The following is a 16,677-nucleotide window of genomic DNA, read 5'->3' on the forward strand; positions in this document are numbered from 1 at the left end:
AAAGTAGGTGGAGAGGGAGGCAGCTTTGCCAACATGGTTAGAGGCAGGACCGAGAAGAAGAATGTCTATGCACAAAGGAGTAAGAGTAAGAGTAAGAGTAAGGAAAGGGGAAATGCCAGCAAAGGCAAGGGTGATGTGACTTGCTATCAGTGTGGCAGGAAAGGTCACAAGAAACCCGATTGCAGGTACTACAAAGCCGAGTTAGAATGGAAAAAGAATGGCGGAGACAAAAAGAAAGAGAAGAAGGAAGTCAAGACAGATGCACATGACAACTCAAAGGACAAAGAGAAGGCCAATGTGGCTTCTAGTGTTGTGATTGAGGAGCTGTCAGATGTAGAGGACATCTTGTGTGCCACTTTGTCAGATGATTATGCTTATGACCTTGATGTCTCTCTTAATGTTCATTCACAAGACATACAGATCACCAAGAGTGATCTTATTGATGCTTTGTTGACTGTCAATGATGCATTATCCCAGACTTGGATAGTTGATTCTGGTGCTTCATTTCATGTGACTCCTATCAAGGAGTGTATCTCTACTTTTGATGCAGGCAAGCATGGCCATGTATACCTTGGAAACAATCATGCATGTTCCATTGAGGGTATTGGCACTGTGTATCTCTCCATAGATGACACAAATGAGCTTGTTTTGCATGATGTTAGATATGTGCCAGGAATCAAGAAGAGTCTGCTTTCTGTTGGTCAGATGGATATGCATGGTTACAGCATCTTGTTTGAGAGAGGATCATGGAAAATGACTAAAGGCTTAAGGTTGATTGTAAAGGGCACAAAGAAAGAGACACTTTACTACATGCATGGAAAGGCCATGTTGGGCAAGTTTATTGCGTTGGTTGAAATTAACTATCACATGGAGTTATGGCACAAGAGGCTTGGCCATATGAGCCAAAAGAGCCTTTCTAAGCTTTGTACTTTGAACAAGCTTGATGCTAAAGGCACAAAGCTTGACTTTTGTCATGAATGTCAATATGCCAAGTAAGTAAAGCGTTCTTATTACTCCGGTGTCTCTCGTAAATCTTGTGTGCTTGATCTTGTACATTCTGATGTATGTAGTATGCCTACTAAGTCTATGGGAGGTGTATGCTATTTTGTCTCCTTTGTTGATGATCATTCTAGGAAAATTTGGGTTTATTTGCTTAAATCTAAGGATGAAGCCTTTGCTGGGATTAAGAAATTTCATGCATTTGTGACCACCCAAACAGGTAGAAAGCTGAAATGCTTGTGTACGGACAATGGGGGAGAGTTCACAAGTGCTGAATTTAACAAATTTTGTGAAAATTTGGGTATTAAGAGGGAGCTTACTGTGCCATACAACCCCTCTTCTAATGGTGTGGTTGAAAGATTCAATAGGACACTTTGTGAGAGGGTGAGATACATGCTGTCCACAACTAATCTCTCTCATGGATTTTGAGGAGAAGCTTTGAAAACTGCAGTGCATATATGCAATCGATTCCCTCACTTGTCTTTGAAAGGTAACATCCCTGAAGAGGTTTGGTCTGGCAAGCTTGCTTCATATGATCACTTACGCATTTTTGGTTGCGAAGCTTTTGTGCATATTAGACCTGATTTGAGAAGCAAACTAGATGCCAAGTCCATTAAAGGCCTCTTCATGGGATATGGTGAAGAAGGCAAAATGGGTTACAGGATTTGGTTGCCTCAGCTCAAAAGGGTTGTACGCAGCCGGGATGTTGTTTTTAATGAGGCAAGGTTGCTTCAAAACAATCGTGCCTCAAAGCATAACCATAAAAGGGTCAAATTTCAGCATGACCAGCCACCTGTTAGGCCTATTCTTGACCCTTAGGATGCACCACATATGGCTGAAAATGTAGATGATCCAGTGGTGTTTAAGCCAGATGATGTTGGGCAGCAAATTGAGGCTCCTGAACGGCATTTGCAGCCACATTTGCTGCCACAAAACAATGCTAAAAATGGTGCCGAAAATGATGTACAGCAGCCCATTGTTGATGATTTTATCATGCCACCTGATGGAGACCCATTATCGGATAATGTGGATCATTGGGTGAGGCAGTCTACTCGTCCAAGACGGACTATGAGTAGATATGATCCCTCTTTGCATTACATTATGTTGACAAATGAGGGAGAGCCTCTTACGTATAAAGAGGCAAAGACATGTGAGCACAACGACAAGTGGGAGCTTGCTATGCAGGAAGAGATTAAAGCTTTGTATGCTAATCATACTTTGGATTTGGTGGAATTGCCCAAAAGTAGGAAGCCTATTCCTAACAAATGGGTGTATAAAATCAAGACAGGTGATGCAAAACCCAAGTATAAGGCAAGGCTGGTTGCAAAGGGATATGTTCAAACCAAGGGCATAGACTTTCAGGAAGTGTTCTCTCCTATAGTGAAGATGACCACTTTGCGTGTATTGTTTGCCATAGTGGCTGCCCTTGATTTGGAATTGGACCAAATGGATGTACATACCGCTTTCTTGCATGGTGATGTGGAGGAAGAGCTTTACATGAAGCAACCCGAGGGTTTTGTTATTCCTGGCAAGGAACATTTGGTATGTATGCTCAATAGAAGCTTGTATGGGTTGAAACAATCATGTAGACAATGGTACAAGAAGTTTGACCGCTTCATGCTCTAACATGGTTACAAAAGAAGCCATGCAAACCATTGTTTGTATACCAATGCAGCCCTATCATTCTTGTGCTCTATGTGGATGATATATTGATAGCTGCAAAGAAAAGTACTGTTGATGCTCTTAAAGAGCAACTGAAATCTGCATTTTCAATGAAAGACCTTGGGGCAACTGAACATATACTTTGAGTGATGGTTAGAAGACAAAGGAACCAGCGCATATTGTATTTGTCGCAAGAAAAGTACATTGAAAAGGTGCTGGACAGATTTAACATGGCTGAAGCAAAGCCTCTTGGCGTGCCATTACAGTCATATGTCAAAATCTCCAAGGATGATTGCCCCAAGTCAAAGGAAGAAGCCAATGACATGCAAAGTGTGCCTTACGCTTCATCTTGTGGTTCACTTATGTATGCTATGGTTGCTACTAGGCCTGACATAGCACATGCAGTGGGAGTTGTGAGCCGGTTTATGGCTAATCCAGGCAGGTTGCATTGGGATGGAGTGAAGTCCATTATGAGGTACTTGAAAGGGACTAAAAACAAATGCCTTTGCTATGGTAAAGGACCATTAAAGTTGAAGGGATTTTGTGACTCTGACATGGCTGGTGACGTGGATACACGGAAATCCACAAGTGGTTATGTGTTTACTCTTGCAGGAGGTGCTGTTTCATGGTGTTCTAGATTGCAAAAGATAGTTGCATTGTCTACTACAGAGGCTGAATATATATTTCAGCCATTGAGGCTTCCAAAGAAGCCATTTGGTTAGCACGTCTATGCAGTGATTTTGGTTTGCTTGACAAGGCACCTATGCTTGGTTGTGATAGCCAGAGTCCCATATGTCTGGCAGAGAATGCCATGTTTTATGCACGCACAAAGCATATTGATGTGCGTTATCACTTCATTCGAGAAGTGCTTGAGGATGGCCTTATTGCATTGGTTAAAATCCATACATCACAAAATCCAGCAGATGCTCTCACTAAGTGCTTACCCAAAGCACAACATCAACTATGTATACAGATGGTGGGAGTCATGTAGCTTAAAGGCGCCATTTATGCCTTTAAGTGGGAGGTTGTTGGGTTAAAGGCCCAAATGGCCAGCCCAAATGACCCCTTTTGTGTATAGTTTTTAAAGGTTACTAACCTTTGGCCAAGTTCACCTTGAACTTGGCCACTAACTTAAAAATGGTCCTATACTTTAATAAAGGGAATGAGAGCCCAATTCACTCAACTTATTCCCCTTACAAGAATCGTGTAGTCTCTCTCTCTCTCTCTTCCCTCTACTTCGACCTCACGCCCCCATCTCTGCACACCAACGCCTCCTCTCCAAGGCTCAAGTCTTGCACATCTCCTCGTGCTCTATCACTTGCACACATTGCTGCGCACTCATCTGTAGGTATGTAAGCCTAACCTACATCCTCATCACATGATATGAAACCGGCCCGTGGGATGGTAGGCTTTGGCTTTCACCTGAAATTCTTTACTTTAGTCTAGACACACAGTGAGAGAGAGTACTTTGCAAAGGGAACCTGCGACGGGAATTAACACTTAAGCACACACGGCTCGGGAGCTAGAATGCTCCGAGCAGACGCCGACAACCTGTAGGCCCAAAATTGTCGCCCCTTACGGTATTTCTTCATTCCTTAAGAGGGTAGATTACTAAGTAGAGTCCTGGGAATTCTTTACCTGTATCCAGCTAGATATTGTCTGTTTTGGCAAAATTTCAGCAGCATAATAGCCCTAAAACTTGCCCGAAACCAATTCCCTTGTTGGAACTCACCTCTATTGGCATAAACCCTCTGATTCCTGCTCAAAAACGGTAAATTCAGCTCGCTGTATTTACTGGTTTTTGCCTTGTTTTCAGCCCTAAACAGTCCCCGAACTGTCGTCTAGCAGTGGGGCACGGTTCCCAATGGTTCTGGTGTCATTGTGGTTGCAAAACAGTCCAAAAACAGCACGTACACAGCGCTGAAAATGCACCTGTTTGGTGAGGTTATGACCCTCACCGGTGCCTGCTTTGGAGTAGCAATTAGCTACTCCTGTTCCTGCTCAAGGAGGCTCTTGCCTTGTCACAAAAGCATGAAACCACACAACTGTACATCAGTTAAATGAAGAGCCCTCTTGTGGGGCATCACATAACTGCACGTAGGGGAGCGAGAGAGCAGTGTGTAGTGTGTAGGACATGACTTCTTGCACCACACTATACATGAGAGGGAAAGCTTGCAGTCAATAGCTCTTAACTCGTGGCAGGTTCTCAATGAAGCATCCCCCCAGCATAAATCGAGCGCCCCCTCTTCTGCGCTTGATCTGTAATGTATCTATGAACAAATAGATGCAAAAGGGGAAGATTTTCATGGCTCCCAAAACCTGCGTATCGTTGAAAACACAGCAAAACAGCCCTGTAAACACGCATCTGATGCCTTCCAATGCTGGAAATGAGCTCCTTGGTCCTAGGTAAAGTCATAGGAAGCTCAAAAATGGAGAGAAATGGCTGAAAATCAGAGTTATCAGCCTCCAAAACTGCTCCAAAAAGTCAATTACGAGTTTTGTTCTTTCAGACTTGATAAATTGGCCAAAAAGTGCCACTTGGCACTCATACTCCGCATTGGGCTTCTCGCTTAAAAATCTCTTAATTGGTGCATCAGTCGACTTTGCAGCAGAGTAATAAAATGTTCCCCTTGTCATTCTGAAGCTAATGACGTGAACAGATTTCATGGCCCAAAATAGTTAGGGGATGCTTCCGTTGGACTCCCATTGGTCATCTGACCATCAATGCTTACTGGTACTGCATCCAAAAATGCAATGTAGCCGAGCTTTCCTTTGGTGATCCCACCTTGACATTGTACCTTTATTGAGTTCACTTCCTAGTATCCACCACTTGCTTAGTGCGATGGAGGGAGCTACATGATCTTGAACTGAGCCTAGGCGTCCTTTTACTTTACGAGTTCCAGTGCCGACCAACTTCCCGTCTGCGGGTGAAACTACCGTTCACATTGGCCATACAATGTCCGACCATTTGCAACTTCAAAAAGAGGGTCTCAAAATGTAACAAAAATCACTGGAAAGAAACCAACAACTAAGGTTAGCAGTTGCCACTTCCTGGTGACATAGTTAACAGTTGCCACGTCCTTGTGACATGATACATCAGCTCAAAACATATGGGGAGGGGTACAATTACATGAGGGCTAATGATGTGCACAATGGGGAAAGTTCTGTAGTATGGCCTCAATGTCCTCCTAGGTCAGCTTTTGTGGTGTGGTGTGGGGTTGGTTTGGGGGGGGGTGGGGTGTTGCTCAATGATGCTCCATATCCTCCCCGATGTAGATCTCGTACTTTGGCCGGTCGGACCAGATTTGGTCCGTTGTCTCACCATTTCCTGGGCGCCCTGTTATGGGCTTTAATTTTTGCCATTTTCTTGAGGATGTCATGGGGCCTCTCCCGTGGCTGGCCGACCTGTCCCTTGGTGGGTATATAGGCAGCCAGGGGGGGTGCTCAAGCCTCAAAAGGCGTTTTCTCAGTGTGTGTATCTGTATGGTGCCACCCCTGTGAATGATGCACCTTCGTCTATAGATGAGCTGCATACCTTTGAGCATCTCTCTCTTTCCCCGCCCCCCCCCCCCCCCCCCCCCCCCCCCCCCCCCCAAATTCCTCCTTGCTTCCGTTGCCACTCTGACAGGTGCTATGTAAGCATACATTGATCTGCCAGAAGTGACCCCCTAGGCTCATTTTTAAAGGCACGTGGCCTGAAAACTGGCACTTCCAAAAGCTATCGTGCCCAAAAAATGAACAACTATCAATATTGGGCGGAAAAGCCGCCATGTTAGCACGTCTGTACGTTGTGCCACATCAGCCCGCGCTTTGTAGCAGGAATCACTGTGCGCTGGAAAATTCGCGTTCGTATGGCTTGCTTGTCCTTTGTCCTCTGTCCGGTCGGTTTGAGGTCATGCCATGTCATCAGTTTGTGACAACAAACCCACCTTTTTATGAGACAGAATGCTGAACTCTTTGCCCTGTTGCACTTCAGCATATCCAGTGCCACAGGCATTTGCAACAGCAGAGCCCCACCACAATTTGTCACCTTAGGAATGTTAGGTCATTAGCTTTGCCAAGTCTCTCCTATTGAGACACAAGTTGGGTGATCCTGTATACCCCATTCTTTATCTAGCTATGCAAATTTTTGTAATCCTTGTAGGAACCAAGCAGTTAATCAGCAATGATTTGCTAGATGGTGGCTACCAAAAATTGCTCCAGTTAACTACAAAAATACTCTTTATAAGCTTTCGATGGCTTTCAGGTCCATGTGTTGCCTGAATCAAGATGTGACTGCGATGTAAATCAAACTTGTCACAGTGATATGTAAAGATGCTTTCCTAACTAGAGTGAGCTAAATATTGTAGCCGAGTCTTTCATCAGCACCTAATGAGGCAGAAGTTGGGTGATCCTATATAGCCCATTCTTTATCTAGCTATGAAAATTTTAGTATTCTTGTAGGAACCAAGCAGTTAATCAGCAATGACAATTTGCTAGATGGTTGCTAGCGAAAATTGCTCCAATTTATGAGTTCAAACCTTCTATATTATGCTTTCAATTGTTGTCAGGTCCATGTGTTGCCTGAATTATTATGCGACTGTTATGTAAATTAAGCTTGTCACTGTGATATGTATTGATGCTTTCCTAACTAGAGTGAGCTAAATGTAGTAACGTAGTCTTTCATTGCAGCAAGAGAGAAAGCTATGGTAGTGAATCTAGAGTTTATCAAGGCTATTGTAACTGCCCAAGAAGTTCTGGTTCTTGATCCTACAAGTGCTGCAGTCCTTCCTTTCATAGAACAGCTGAAGGAAACACTCCTTGCCTCAAAAGCAGAGGGCAGCAATAAAACATTGACCTACAGAAAGGAAGCAGATGCACAGGAAACTCTCATGGGTTCAGAGTTTGTTGGTTCCACACAGGATGAACTTCCTTTTGAGTTTCGAGTGCTAGAGGTGGCACTTGAGACTGTGTGTGGTTTTTTGGAGATGAAAGTCAAAGAGCTAGAGTCTACTGCCACTCCAGTGTTGGATGAGCTTACACGCAATGTCAGCACTAGCAATTTGGAACTTGTTAGAAGCCTGAAAAGCGATCTCACTCGTCTCCTCGCGCGTGTGCAAAAGGTATGATATTTTTTTATCCTGTTGGATGTGCCTAGTAGATTTTAGTTTGTTAAGGGTTAACTCTGAAATACGGTATCTTCTTAGATTTTGACAGGTAAGGGATGAGATGGAGCATTTACTTGATGATGATGAGGACATGGCTGACTTATATCTAACACGTAAACTCATTCTCAGTCAGCAAGATGATTTTCACTCTTTTGCCAGTCCTCCAAGCTCTCCCAGGGTTTCACATTTCAGTTCCCGACGTTCTAGTAATGCCAGCTATGCTGGAACTGTCGAGGATCATAATGTAGAGCAGCTGGAAATGTTACTTGAGGCGTATTTCGTACAGGTAGATGGGACTCAGAAGAAATTACTAGCTGTAAGTTATTTCTCTTCCTCGGTACTACTTTTTTGTTGTCAGTGAAGGAAACAGTCCGCTTCCAAAGCATTCTAATTGATTGGTAGCGTTTTCGAAGCCATATATATTTGGACCATTGGTTTGGACTCTGGAGTAGGGTGTTGGAAACTTACTTAACTCAGATGGATGTGTGTCATGGGGTCATGAGAAGGGGCGAAAATTTTTCAAGAGATGAAACAAACTGTTGAATTATGAGCTCGCGAGAAGGGAATCGCTTAAACTTTGAACGCTCTTTCTGCTAGGTGTTTGTGAGAAGAATGACAATTAGCTTTGCTAGTACATGTGAAGTAAAGCAAAGTCACATTGAGCTCAATGTAAAGATGCTGGGATGGTCACAGCTTGAGAAGGGGATTGCCTCATGACTCGTTTAGTGACTGATTAAGAAGCCAAGTAGTTGATTCTGACCAAAGTTTGGTGGGGGTGGGTTGGGGGGGCAGGTGCTGAGGGCCATGTAGATGATTTTAGGCAGGATAAGGTTTATATTAATGTAGGCCATGCAATAACAAAGGGGGGTTCTTATATAAGAACATTAAAGATTTTCTGCAGTAAGGTAGTGGTTTCATGCGTGTTGATGGACAAAGCCTTTTGGATAAAATGTAAATAAGTGCACAAATGAAGTGAGGTCAAGTTCACCAGCCTAACTGGTCGTACAAGTGAAACCCATCGTTTCCTAGTTCTTCTTGCCATAGTTGTCAATGGAAGAGAGGAAAGAGGCGGAGCACTCTCTTGATTGAGGGATAGTACTTATTTTTTGTGACGTCTCCAACTATGTGTGCTCTTTTAAGAAGTGGTTTCTTTTCAGGTGCGAGAGTACATCGATGACACCGAGGACTATGTAAACATTCAACTTGACAGCCAACGCAATGACCTTATACAGCTGCATGTGACTCTGGGTATTCTGGCATTGACTGCTTCACTTGTGTCAGGTTGTGCTGGTGCTTTTGCCATCAATATCCCATGCCCATTATACAGCAAGGAGGGCGTTTTTGTGCCCGTTGTCACAGGCTTTGTATCTGCATCTGTAGCTCTTTTCTTCATTATTCTCGGATATGCTCGCTGGAGAGGACATTTCACCTCGTAGTGAATGAGGTCTCCTGGAAAGCATCTGTAATGTGCGTATTATTCAACCCAGTGGAGGGATTTATACATATATACAGTCTTTGCTTTTTAAGTTGAAATCAGCAATGAATTTAGAGACATGTAGGTCGATACTGGTATGAGGAGTTCCAGATTGCTTGCTCCAGCTGGACTTACTTTTTCAAGCTTACATGCATCTTAATCTGCCCACCATGTTTCCGTTTTAGCTGTTTTTTTTCAAGCATAGGAATCTATCCTTTGGTAGTACTGCCTTGTGAGAGCAGACACTGCTCCACTATAAAACAAAAAAACAAAGCAGACCTCTCTCTCTCTCTCTCTCTCTCTCTCTCTCTCTCTCTCTCTGTCTGTCTGTCTGACTCTCTCTCTCTCTGAGACACGAGTCCGCTTCCACTGTGTGTTTGAGAGGGTTTTGAACCATTTTCTAGAGTCATGAAATACGAAGATCAAAGATGTCTTGGATTGTTTCTACTAGAGCTGCGCAGACATAGAGAGAGCTTGCTGAGGACATCACAGGAGAGCCAGTCTCAGAGACACATCACAAATCTCTTTACACCAGCCAAGGGACAGCCAGAGGAGCAGTCATCACAGCAGATCTCAGGTCCCACACACCAAAGGTACGCGGATCGATCGAGCCATTGAGCTAGGTAGATGCAGGCGCCCATGACCACGGGGGGCCTCACATCATCGACTGAGGTGGCAGCAGAGGATCCAGACATGCGAGACGACCAGTCAGAGTATTGACCATGGAGGATATTGATGAGATTCGGCAGTGAGACCGATGAGGGATCTCATCTAATGATCTGTATCTCATTTGATCCATCTTTGTGTCAGCTTTGTATCAGCTAACCCATTATATCAGCCCTCACCTCCCCACCTATTTCGTTTCAGTTTTAGACTGAGTTCTTTGTACTTTTTTGTACTCAGACACTTTATCAGATTCACCAATTGTAACTTTTGGTCTCATAGGTCACTTTGGCCTCTTGAAGACGTTAATATAACATTTCATTTCATTTCATTTCATTTCTCTCAGTCACAAGGCTGTGGCAACCACTAACCTTAGTTGTTGGTTTCTTTCCCTTGATTTTTATTTAATTTCGGGACCCTCTTTTTGAAGTCATAAATGGCCGGACATTGTGTGGCGAGTATGAAACGGTCGACTGCGGAGAGTTTATGATGATGCATGGCAGATTATGTGTCACTAGGCCATTGCCACATAAGATTATGGTAGAAAGCCATGTCCCACCGTATGTCGGGCATCGTGGTATAGATGTGACAGTGAAAGCGGTCGAGACATTCTTTTATTGGCTTACTTTGAGGAGAGATGTGGATGGCTTTGTGTGAGTATGCGTGATTTGCCAAAAGGTCAAGTTTGACAGGCAAAAGGCACCAGCGTTGTTACAACCACTACCTATTCCAGATAAGCCATGGGAAAGCATTGTTTTGGATTTTATCCTTGATCTTTCAAGAACGTCGACAAGGAATGATGATATATGGACCATTATTGGTGTTGAGAAACCGCTTCCGCGTCCATTCTACCGGGGGAGGACTATTGCCTCAGACCTTGATCTCGCTCATCTTGCAGGTTGAGTAAGTAGGTTTTATTCATGTCAGGAAGAAGACAAAATTTGACCATATGGCATGTCTGTTTATGTACAATGTTTTCAAGTACGATGGTATGCCACAATCTATTGTCACTGATCGTGATCCTCGTATGAAGTGTCACAAATGGGAGCGCATAACAATATAAAATACATTCGGATAAATAGAATTTATCACTTATTACTGAAGCCAAAGGATAGAGAGAGAGAGAGAGAGAGAGAGAGAGAGAGAGAGAGAGAGAGAGAGAGAGAGTGTGCTGGGACCAGAAGATGGGCTGGTCCCCCCCGTAATAGTATCTTTATTACTGAGGAGAAGTCTATACAAGCACTTGAACCGAACGTATTACCACGTTCGTTCTAGAATAAGACTTGATGGTTGCCGGATGCCTCGGCTTCCGATTCCTAGGGCAAAACCCTATTTCAAGAAACTTCCGTTCCTTATTCCAAATCCTTGAGAACTAAGGTTCTCGCCTCTGGATCTCACCTTCCAGACTCAGGGAATGACATCCCTACAACTCTCTTTTCCAACTCTGTTTCCAGAGTCCTCTTCCCACAGAACAACTCTGCTTTCCCGGACACGAAGTCCTCACTTGGGAATCCCAACTTCCGGATCACAACTTGAGAGACTACGTCTCTCCGATCCGTGGATCCACTTCCCAAACTCGGGTACGAAACCCTTGAGCTGATCTGGCTCTAGTTCCTCAGAGCGCTTTTCTCCTGCAGAGGCTCAAGCCTTCCTCTGCTCCTACTCCCTCACGAAGAGGAAGTACACCTGCAGTCAAATACTCAAAGATCATAGCATGAAAATCGTTACCTTCAAAGTCTTGACACTCGAAACGCAACTCGGTTCTCGAAAAGCAATTCCAAGGAAGAGATCTCTACATAGAAAATCCTCTCTTCCAATCCTACACACAAAAGAGGTGTGTTCTTGGGTTTCTTCTCGTAAATCAGCCCCGTCTACAACGTTTATGGGCTGAAAACAGCGAAAAACAGCAGCTTGTTGCGATGGAAACACACTCCGTAGGCACTTCTTCGCAAGGGAACTCGCGCATTGGATCTTGGCTACATCAGGTACACTTAGGACAGTCATGGGCATCACCGGCAAACATCTTCTTTGCGGGTGAACTCTGCAGCAGCATCTCCTTCTTGCAAAACCTGATCCTCTCCTCTGAGTGAGGACGGCATGTGATGCTTTTATAGCTCCTAGCCACCGGCACGAATAGCTGCTCGCGTAGAGATCGCGGCCGTTATTTTTTTTCCTCCTGGTGTTCCGCCAAAAAAAGAGAGAGAAAATGCTGGTTGATCTGTTGCCTTATTTATTAGATGGTTGCCCACTTATTAAATGGGCGGCCGACGTATTTTAAAAATAGTCTGAATTTGCTCAAAAACTCATTAAAACCTTATAAGTTAAAAACAATGCCTTCACAGCACTTCCCAGGCGTCCCTGGATGCAAAGTTGCAGTGCAGACATAGACTTCCTCGCGGAAAAGCATCTGCTTTCCCGAAAGGCGATTAATCCCGCTTTCTCAAAAAGCATCTGTTTTTCCTCAAAGTATCCTCTGAACCCATCTTCATTCAAGTGCTTGCTTTTCCTTGTGCTCAATTCTAACACAGTTCGGAATTTCCTCCTGACTATGGATATTCCCTTTCCGATGCACCCGTCACCCACCTTAGAATACCCATCACCTAGTCCTTTCCTACCGAACTTACGGTACAATCTCCTTCACGATGCTCTATGTCACCCATCGTATGACGCATCAAAGATGCGTTCCCGGATGGTCGGATACTTCTTTCCGATGCTCCCTGTCACCCATCCGATGTGACGCATCAGAAGTACCCGTTCTTGGTGGCCTTACAAATATTCCCGTTCTCAGTGCTCCTGTCATTACTTTGAATGACGCACTAGGAATACTCTGTACTCGGATGTCTCTAGTGAGAAAAGCACTCACTTAAAATTCCAATAATTCATTTAGAATTATTTTTCCTTGGTGTTCCAAGCCAGAAAACCCTCTCACTTATAAATCCAATAATTCATTTAGAATTATTTTTCTGTAAGATAAAGCCAATTTAGCAACATGAAGAGCCTGTTTTGGAGAGGCTTGTTTGAAAACATGGGCACTACGCTCAAGTTTTCCTCCTCATTTCATCCACAAATTGATGGACAGTCAGAAGAGGCTAATTCTAATGTTCCTCCTCATTTCATCCACAAACTGATGGACAGTCGGAAGAGGCTAATTCTAATGTCTTATATCTGTTGAAATGTTATGTGTCAGGTAATAAGGGCAAGTGGAAAGAGTGTCTACCCATGCTTGAGACAATACGATGCATTCGTCAACATGCAAGGCACCTTTTGAGATTGTTGAGGGCGGCAAAAAGGTTCCCCGTTTTGCACACAGAGGACAAATTTTTTGAGGCAGATCCATATGCAGAGAACATGGATGAAATGTATAAGAAGTTCAAGCTTGCCTTCGAGAAAACTCAGTCAAAGCAAAAAAGGAATGCTGATCGTCACCGTCGTGAATTGTTATTTTCACTTGGTGATTGGGTACTTTTACGGTTTGAAAAGGCAAAGTTAAAGAAGATGCAAAGTTAAAGAAGATGAAGGGCAAGGAAAGGTTGTTTTCGAAGCTCAACATGCGTTATTATGGGCCTTTTCAAGTACTTGAGAAGATCATCGATGTTGCGTATAGGCTCAAATTGCCTGACACTTGGAAGATTCACGTGAGTCTTCTAAGACCCTTTGTGGGTGATGTGCCAGAAGATATGCGAGATAAAGATCAACCAAAAGTTAAAGAACTTGATGAGATCTTGGTACCTGAGTAGACCTTGGCACACAAGGAAAGAAAAGTTAAGGGACATGTTGCAAGACGCTATTTGGTGAAGTTCAAGAACTATCTGTCACAAAATGATGACGTGACAGGATTGCTTGGACACACACACAACATCAATAGATGATGTGATACGTCGGATTGATGACGTGTCAGACTGTACGGACTCTCCAGAAATTGTGTTGACTAGTTGATGATGTGGTAGCTGTACGGACGTGCGCAATTCGGGTTGACATGCTGACATGGTAGTTGTACGGAATGTCGTAATTTGTGTTGACTGCTTTTTGCCAGTTTTTGAGGACTAGTTGCTTCTGGGAGAGTTTGCTTTTGAGGACTGCTTTTGGGTCTCTGCTTTTGGCAACCTTTGTAAGACTAAAAGAAACCCAAGGGCCGCACTCTGCAGAGCATCTAGAAGTAGAGTCTGAGAGCGAGCACCCGCGGGCGTTGTACTTTGCTCAAAGATTAATATAAAAGAAATACCGAAAGGGGTGCCGGTCTTTTGGGCCAATCTCTCTTGGCAAGGAACTACTCCGGGCCGTGTCGACTCTCTTGATTTGTTGAATGTTTTGAAGTGAATCTCTGTTGTGTCGTGACAGAATTTAGACTTGGGGTGTCCAAGTTTGTGACAGTAGTATCAGAGCATCAGGCGTGTGCTTTTCTCAAAGCATACGGGTCCGATCAAAGAGCAGACATGGCACTTGGGCACTTTGTAGCCCCCAACCAACAATCTGATCGTTAATTCTCTCGCCCATATTAATGGCTATGTAAGGTCACTGGCCTCCAAGGTGCAAGTATAGGTGAATGCATTTGGAGACGCGACTTCCCTTCACATACGGGTAAAATAGCTCGGAGCTCTCTTGCCACAAAGAACAACAGTCTTCTCGAGGCCATCCAGATATAGTAAGCCAGTGCAAGGCCAAGAGATATTTAGGTCATAGCAAGCTCCCCAATACAGGTGTTCGTATTAGATAAGTTCTTACTAAATTTTCAGTACAAACACTACATCCTTAGAACTATATACATATAGCAATTACCAATGTCAGTAGTAAGCAACATCAGTAAAACACTATTCAGCCTGGACTTAGTAAAACAACCAGTAGCAACCGGACATGTTTAATGTCAGTTTGGCAAAACCCCATTCAACCTTCATCAAAAAGTGTTTGAAGAACCAAGCTATTCAGTTCAGATAATTCAAACCAACTGGTTTAGTTTTGCTCATACTTTGAAGTAGTATTTTAGGACATTATCTAGTCTAATAAATTTTTAGTTTGACATGGATAACAACTGATAGGTTCTTTGAAGTGTGCCATATGTAGCCAAGTCTAACATATATGTTGACTTGTCTATATGGATGCAATTGAGAGTTCTATCTTGACTTAAAAAGGTTTAGCATCTTGCAGTCCGACGTTGAAGACCCTTGATGATTCAACCCGGATGACCTCAATTGTTCTGGTATTTTTTCATAAAATCATTGGACTCGTACTTCATTCTTATTATGTTGTACATTAATGAATCAAAGACTGAGTCATTTCTGTACAAATCCTTGCCTAGTTTCTAAAGCCATCTTGCAATCCGACGTTGAAGACCCTTGATGATTCAACCGGGATGACCTCAATTGTTTTGCTATTTGTTCATAAAATCATTGGACTAATACTTCATTCTTATTATGTTGTACATTAATGAATCAAACACTGAGTCATTTTTGTACAAATCCTTGCTTAGTTTCTAAAGCCAGTTGTCTTTTGAACGTCATGTTCTTTTGTGTATATGTATTTAATTTAATACCGCAACACACACACAAACCAGCTTATTCTTCAAATTTTGATGTAACAAGCGGGTGAGTTTTAAGTATGCCCTTTTTCTCTCTAATTGATAAGAAGTGTTTGGTGAGCCGTGCTCCATGTGTAGGTACTCTGCCACATGTGGCCTATTTAATAACCCCATTATTTCTCTCTCTAGACCCCGACCCCTCACAGAATGCCGTTTTCTCTATTTGGAACCTTACGAGCAGTTTTGTTGGGGTATAAAGCCCAATGTGGTCGCCCAGGTAAGTTGGCGGGCCGCCAGGTATGTACACATATTCTTTTGTAAAAACCTAATAAGAACTCACTATGCTCTACACATTACAGTAGAGCGAGTTCACCATATCGTCGTGCTCTTCTTCTCGCACTCTCTCTCGCATCGCACTTCCGCTCGTACTCTTTCAACTGGTATCAGAGCTCAGATCGAGGCTCGAGGCAGCACTGCAGGAGGCCAGAGTCACCAACTCATATTGGAGTGAAATTCGATAGGCGAAGACACGGCCCCAAATCTTGTGGGATAGCCCGAACGTCTCGGTGTTGTCAGAATTTCATTCTGAGGTCATCTCGGCCACCGTTCGACTTCAACAAAGGTCTGCGCAGGCCATTTTCGACTACGTGGTCTCGACGGGTGCAGATCCAACTCTGCAAATTTGGGGTTTTCGGCCTACGATTGCAGGTGCTGAGGATATCGACACTCCCAGAGTGTTGATTTGTGGCTGTCTACACATCGAAGGACGGCTCACAGTTCTTGGAGGCGTATCACATACGACACGGGCGCATCTACACACAGACTGTAGGCGACATCCACTAGTTCATCAGGTAGCTTGTGTTTGCTGCTTGATATTCCAGATTTCATCCTGACATTGCAGGTACTTCCACATGGGATGTATTGTCAGAGATGATGTATGTCTGTTGAGGGTTTGCTGGCTGTGAGTCACGCAGCAAACAACCGCCGCAGCGGTTACAACCTATAGTGGGAAATTTGTGGATGTATGACTTTGTGGGAAGTCTATGTACTGTCAAATTTACTGCAGCCTTTGTTGAGGGTCGAGTGAGGTTTTATTGAGCTGGGGGATTCTCGAATGTTGAGATCCTTTCGGTGATATAGGTCTTGGAGTGATCCCTCGAGCACCCTTAGATAGGCAGCTAGGATGTATTGACTGTGAGTTAGACAGTTGGGATTGCATC

General features: G+C 43.7%; 2 protein-coding genes across 2 annotated transcripts in view; both read left to right on the top strand.

Annotated features, from left to right (window-relative positions):
* The window catches only part of LOC147461874 (magnesium transporter MRS2-4-like), a 39,502-nt gene extending 30,161 nt beyond the window's left edge, over positions 1 to 9,341 (top strand). The window contains exons 2-4 of the mRNA XM_086509344.1: positions 7,333 to 7,763; positions 7,858 to 8,124; positions 8,966 to 9,341. Of these exons, the coding sequence (XP_086365470.1) occupies positions 7,333 to 7,763; positions 7,858 to 8,124; positions 8,966 to 9,244 (977 nt within the window). The 3' untranslated portion in view covers positions 9,245 to 9,341. The remainder of the gene's footprint in view (positions 1 to 7,332; positions 7,764 to 7,857; positions 8,125 to 8,965) is intronic.
* On the top strand, positions 1,652 to 3,652 carry LOC147461875 (uncharacterized). The gene is made up of 3 exons (XM_086509654.1): positions 1,652 to 2,241; positions 2,323 to 2,545; positions 3,372 to 3,652. The coding sequence occupies exons 1-3, from the start codon at positions 1,831 to 1,833 to the stop codon at positions 3,650 to 3,652; spliced, it is 915 nt and encodes a 304-aa protein (XP_086365780.1). The 5' UTR covers positions 1,652 to 1,830.
* Positions 9,342 to 16,677: the final 7,336 nt, after the last annotated feature.

The sequence above is a fragment of the Adiantum capillus-veneris genome, chromosome 3 (genome assembly GCF_014529385.1).
Source record: "Adiantum capillus-veneris isolate H3 chromosome 3, ASM1452938v2, whole genome shotgun sequence".
Classification (NCBI taxonomy): domain Eukaryota; kingdom Viridiplantae; phylum Streptophyta; class Polypodiopsida; order Polypodiales; family Pteridaceae; genus Adiantum; species Adiantum capillus-veneris.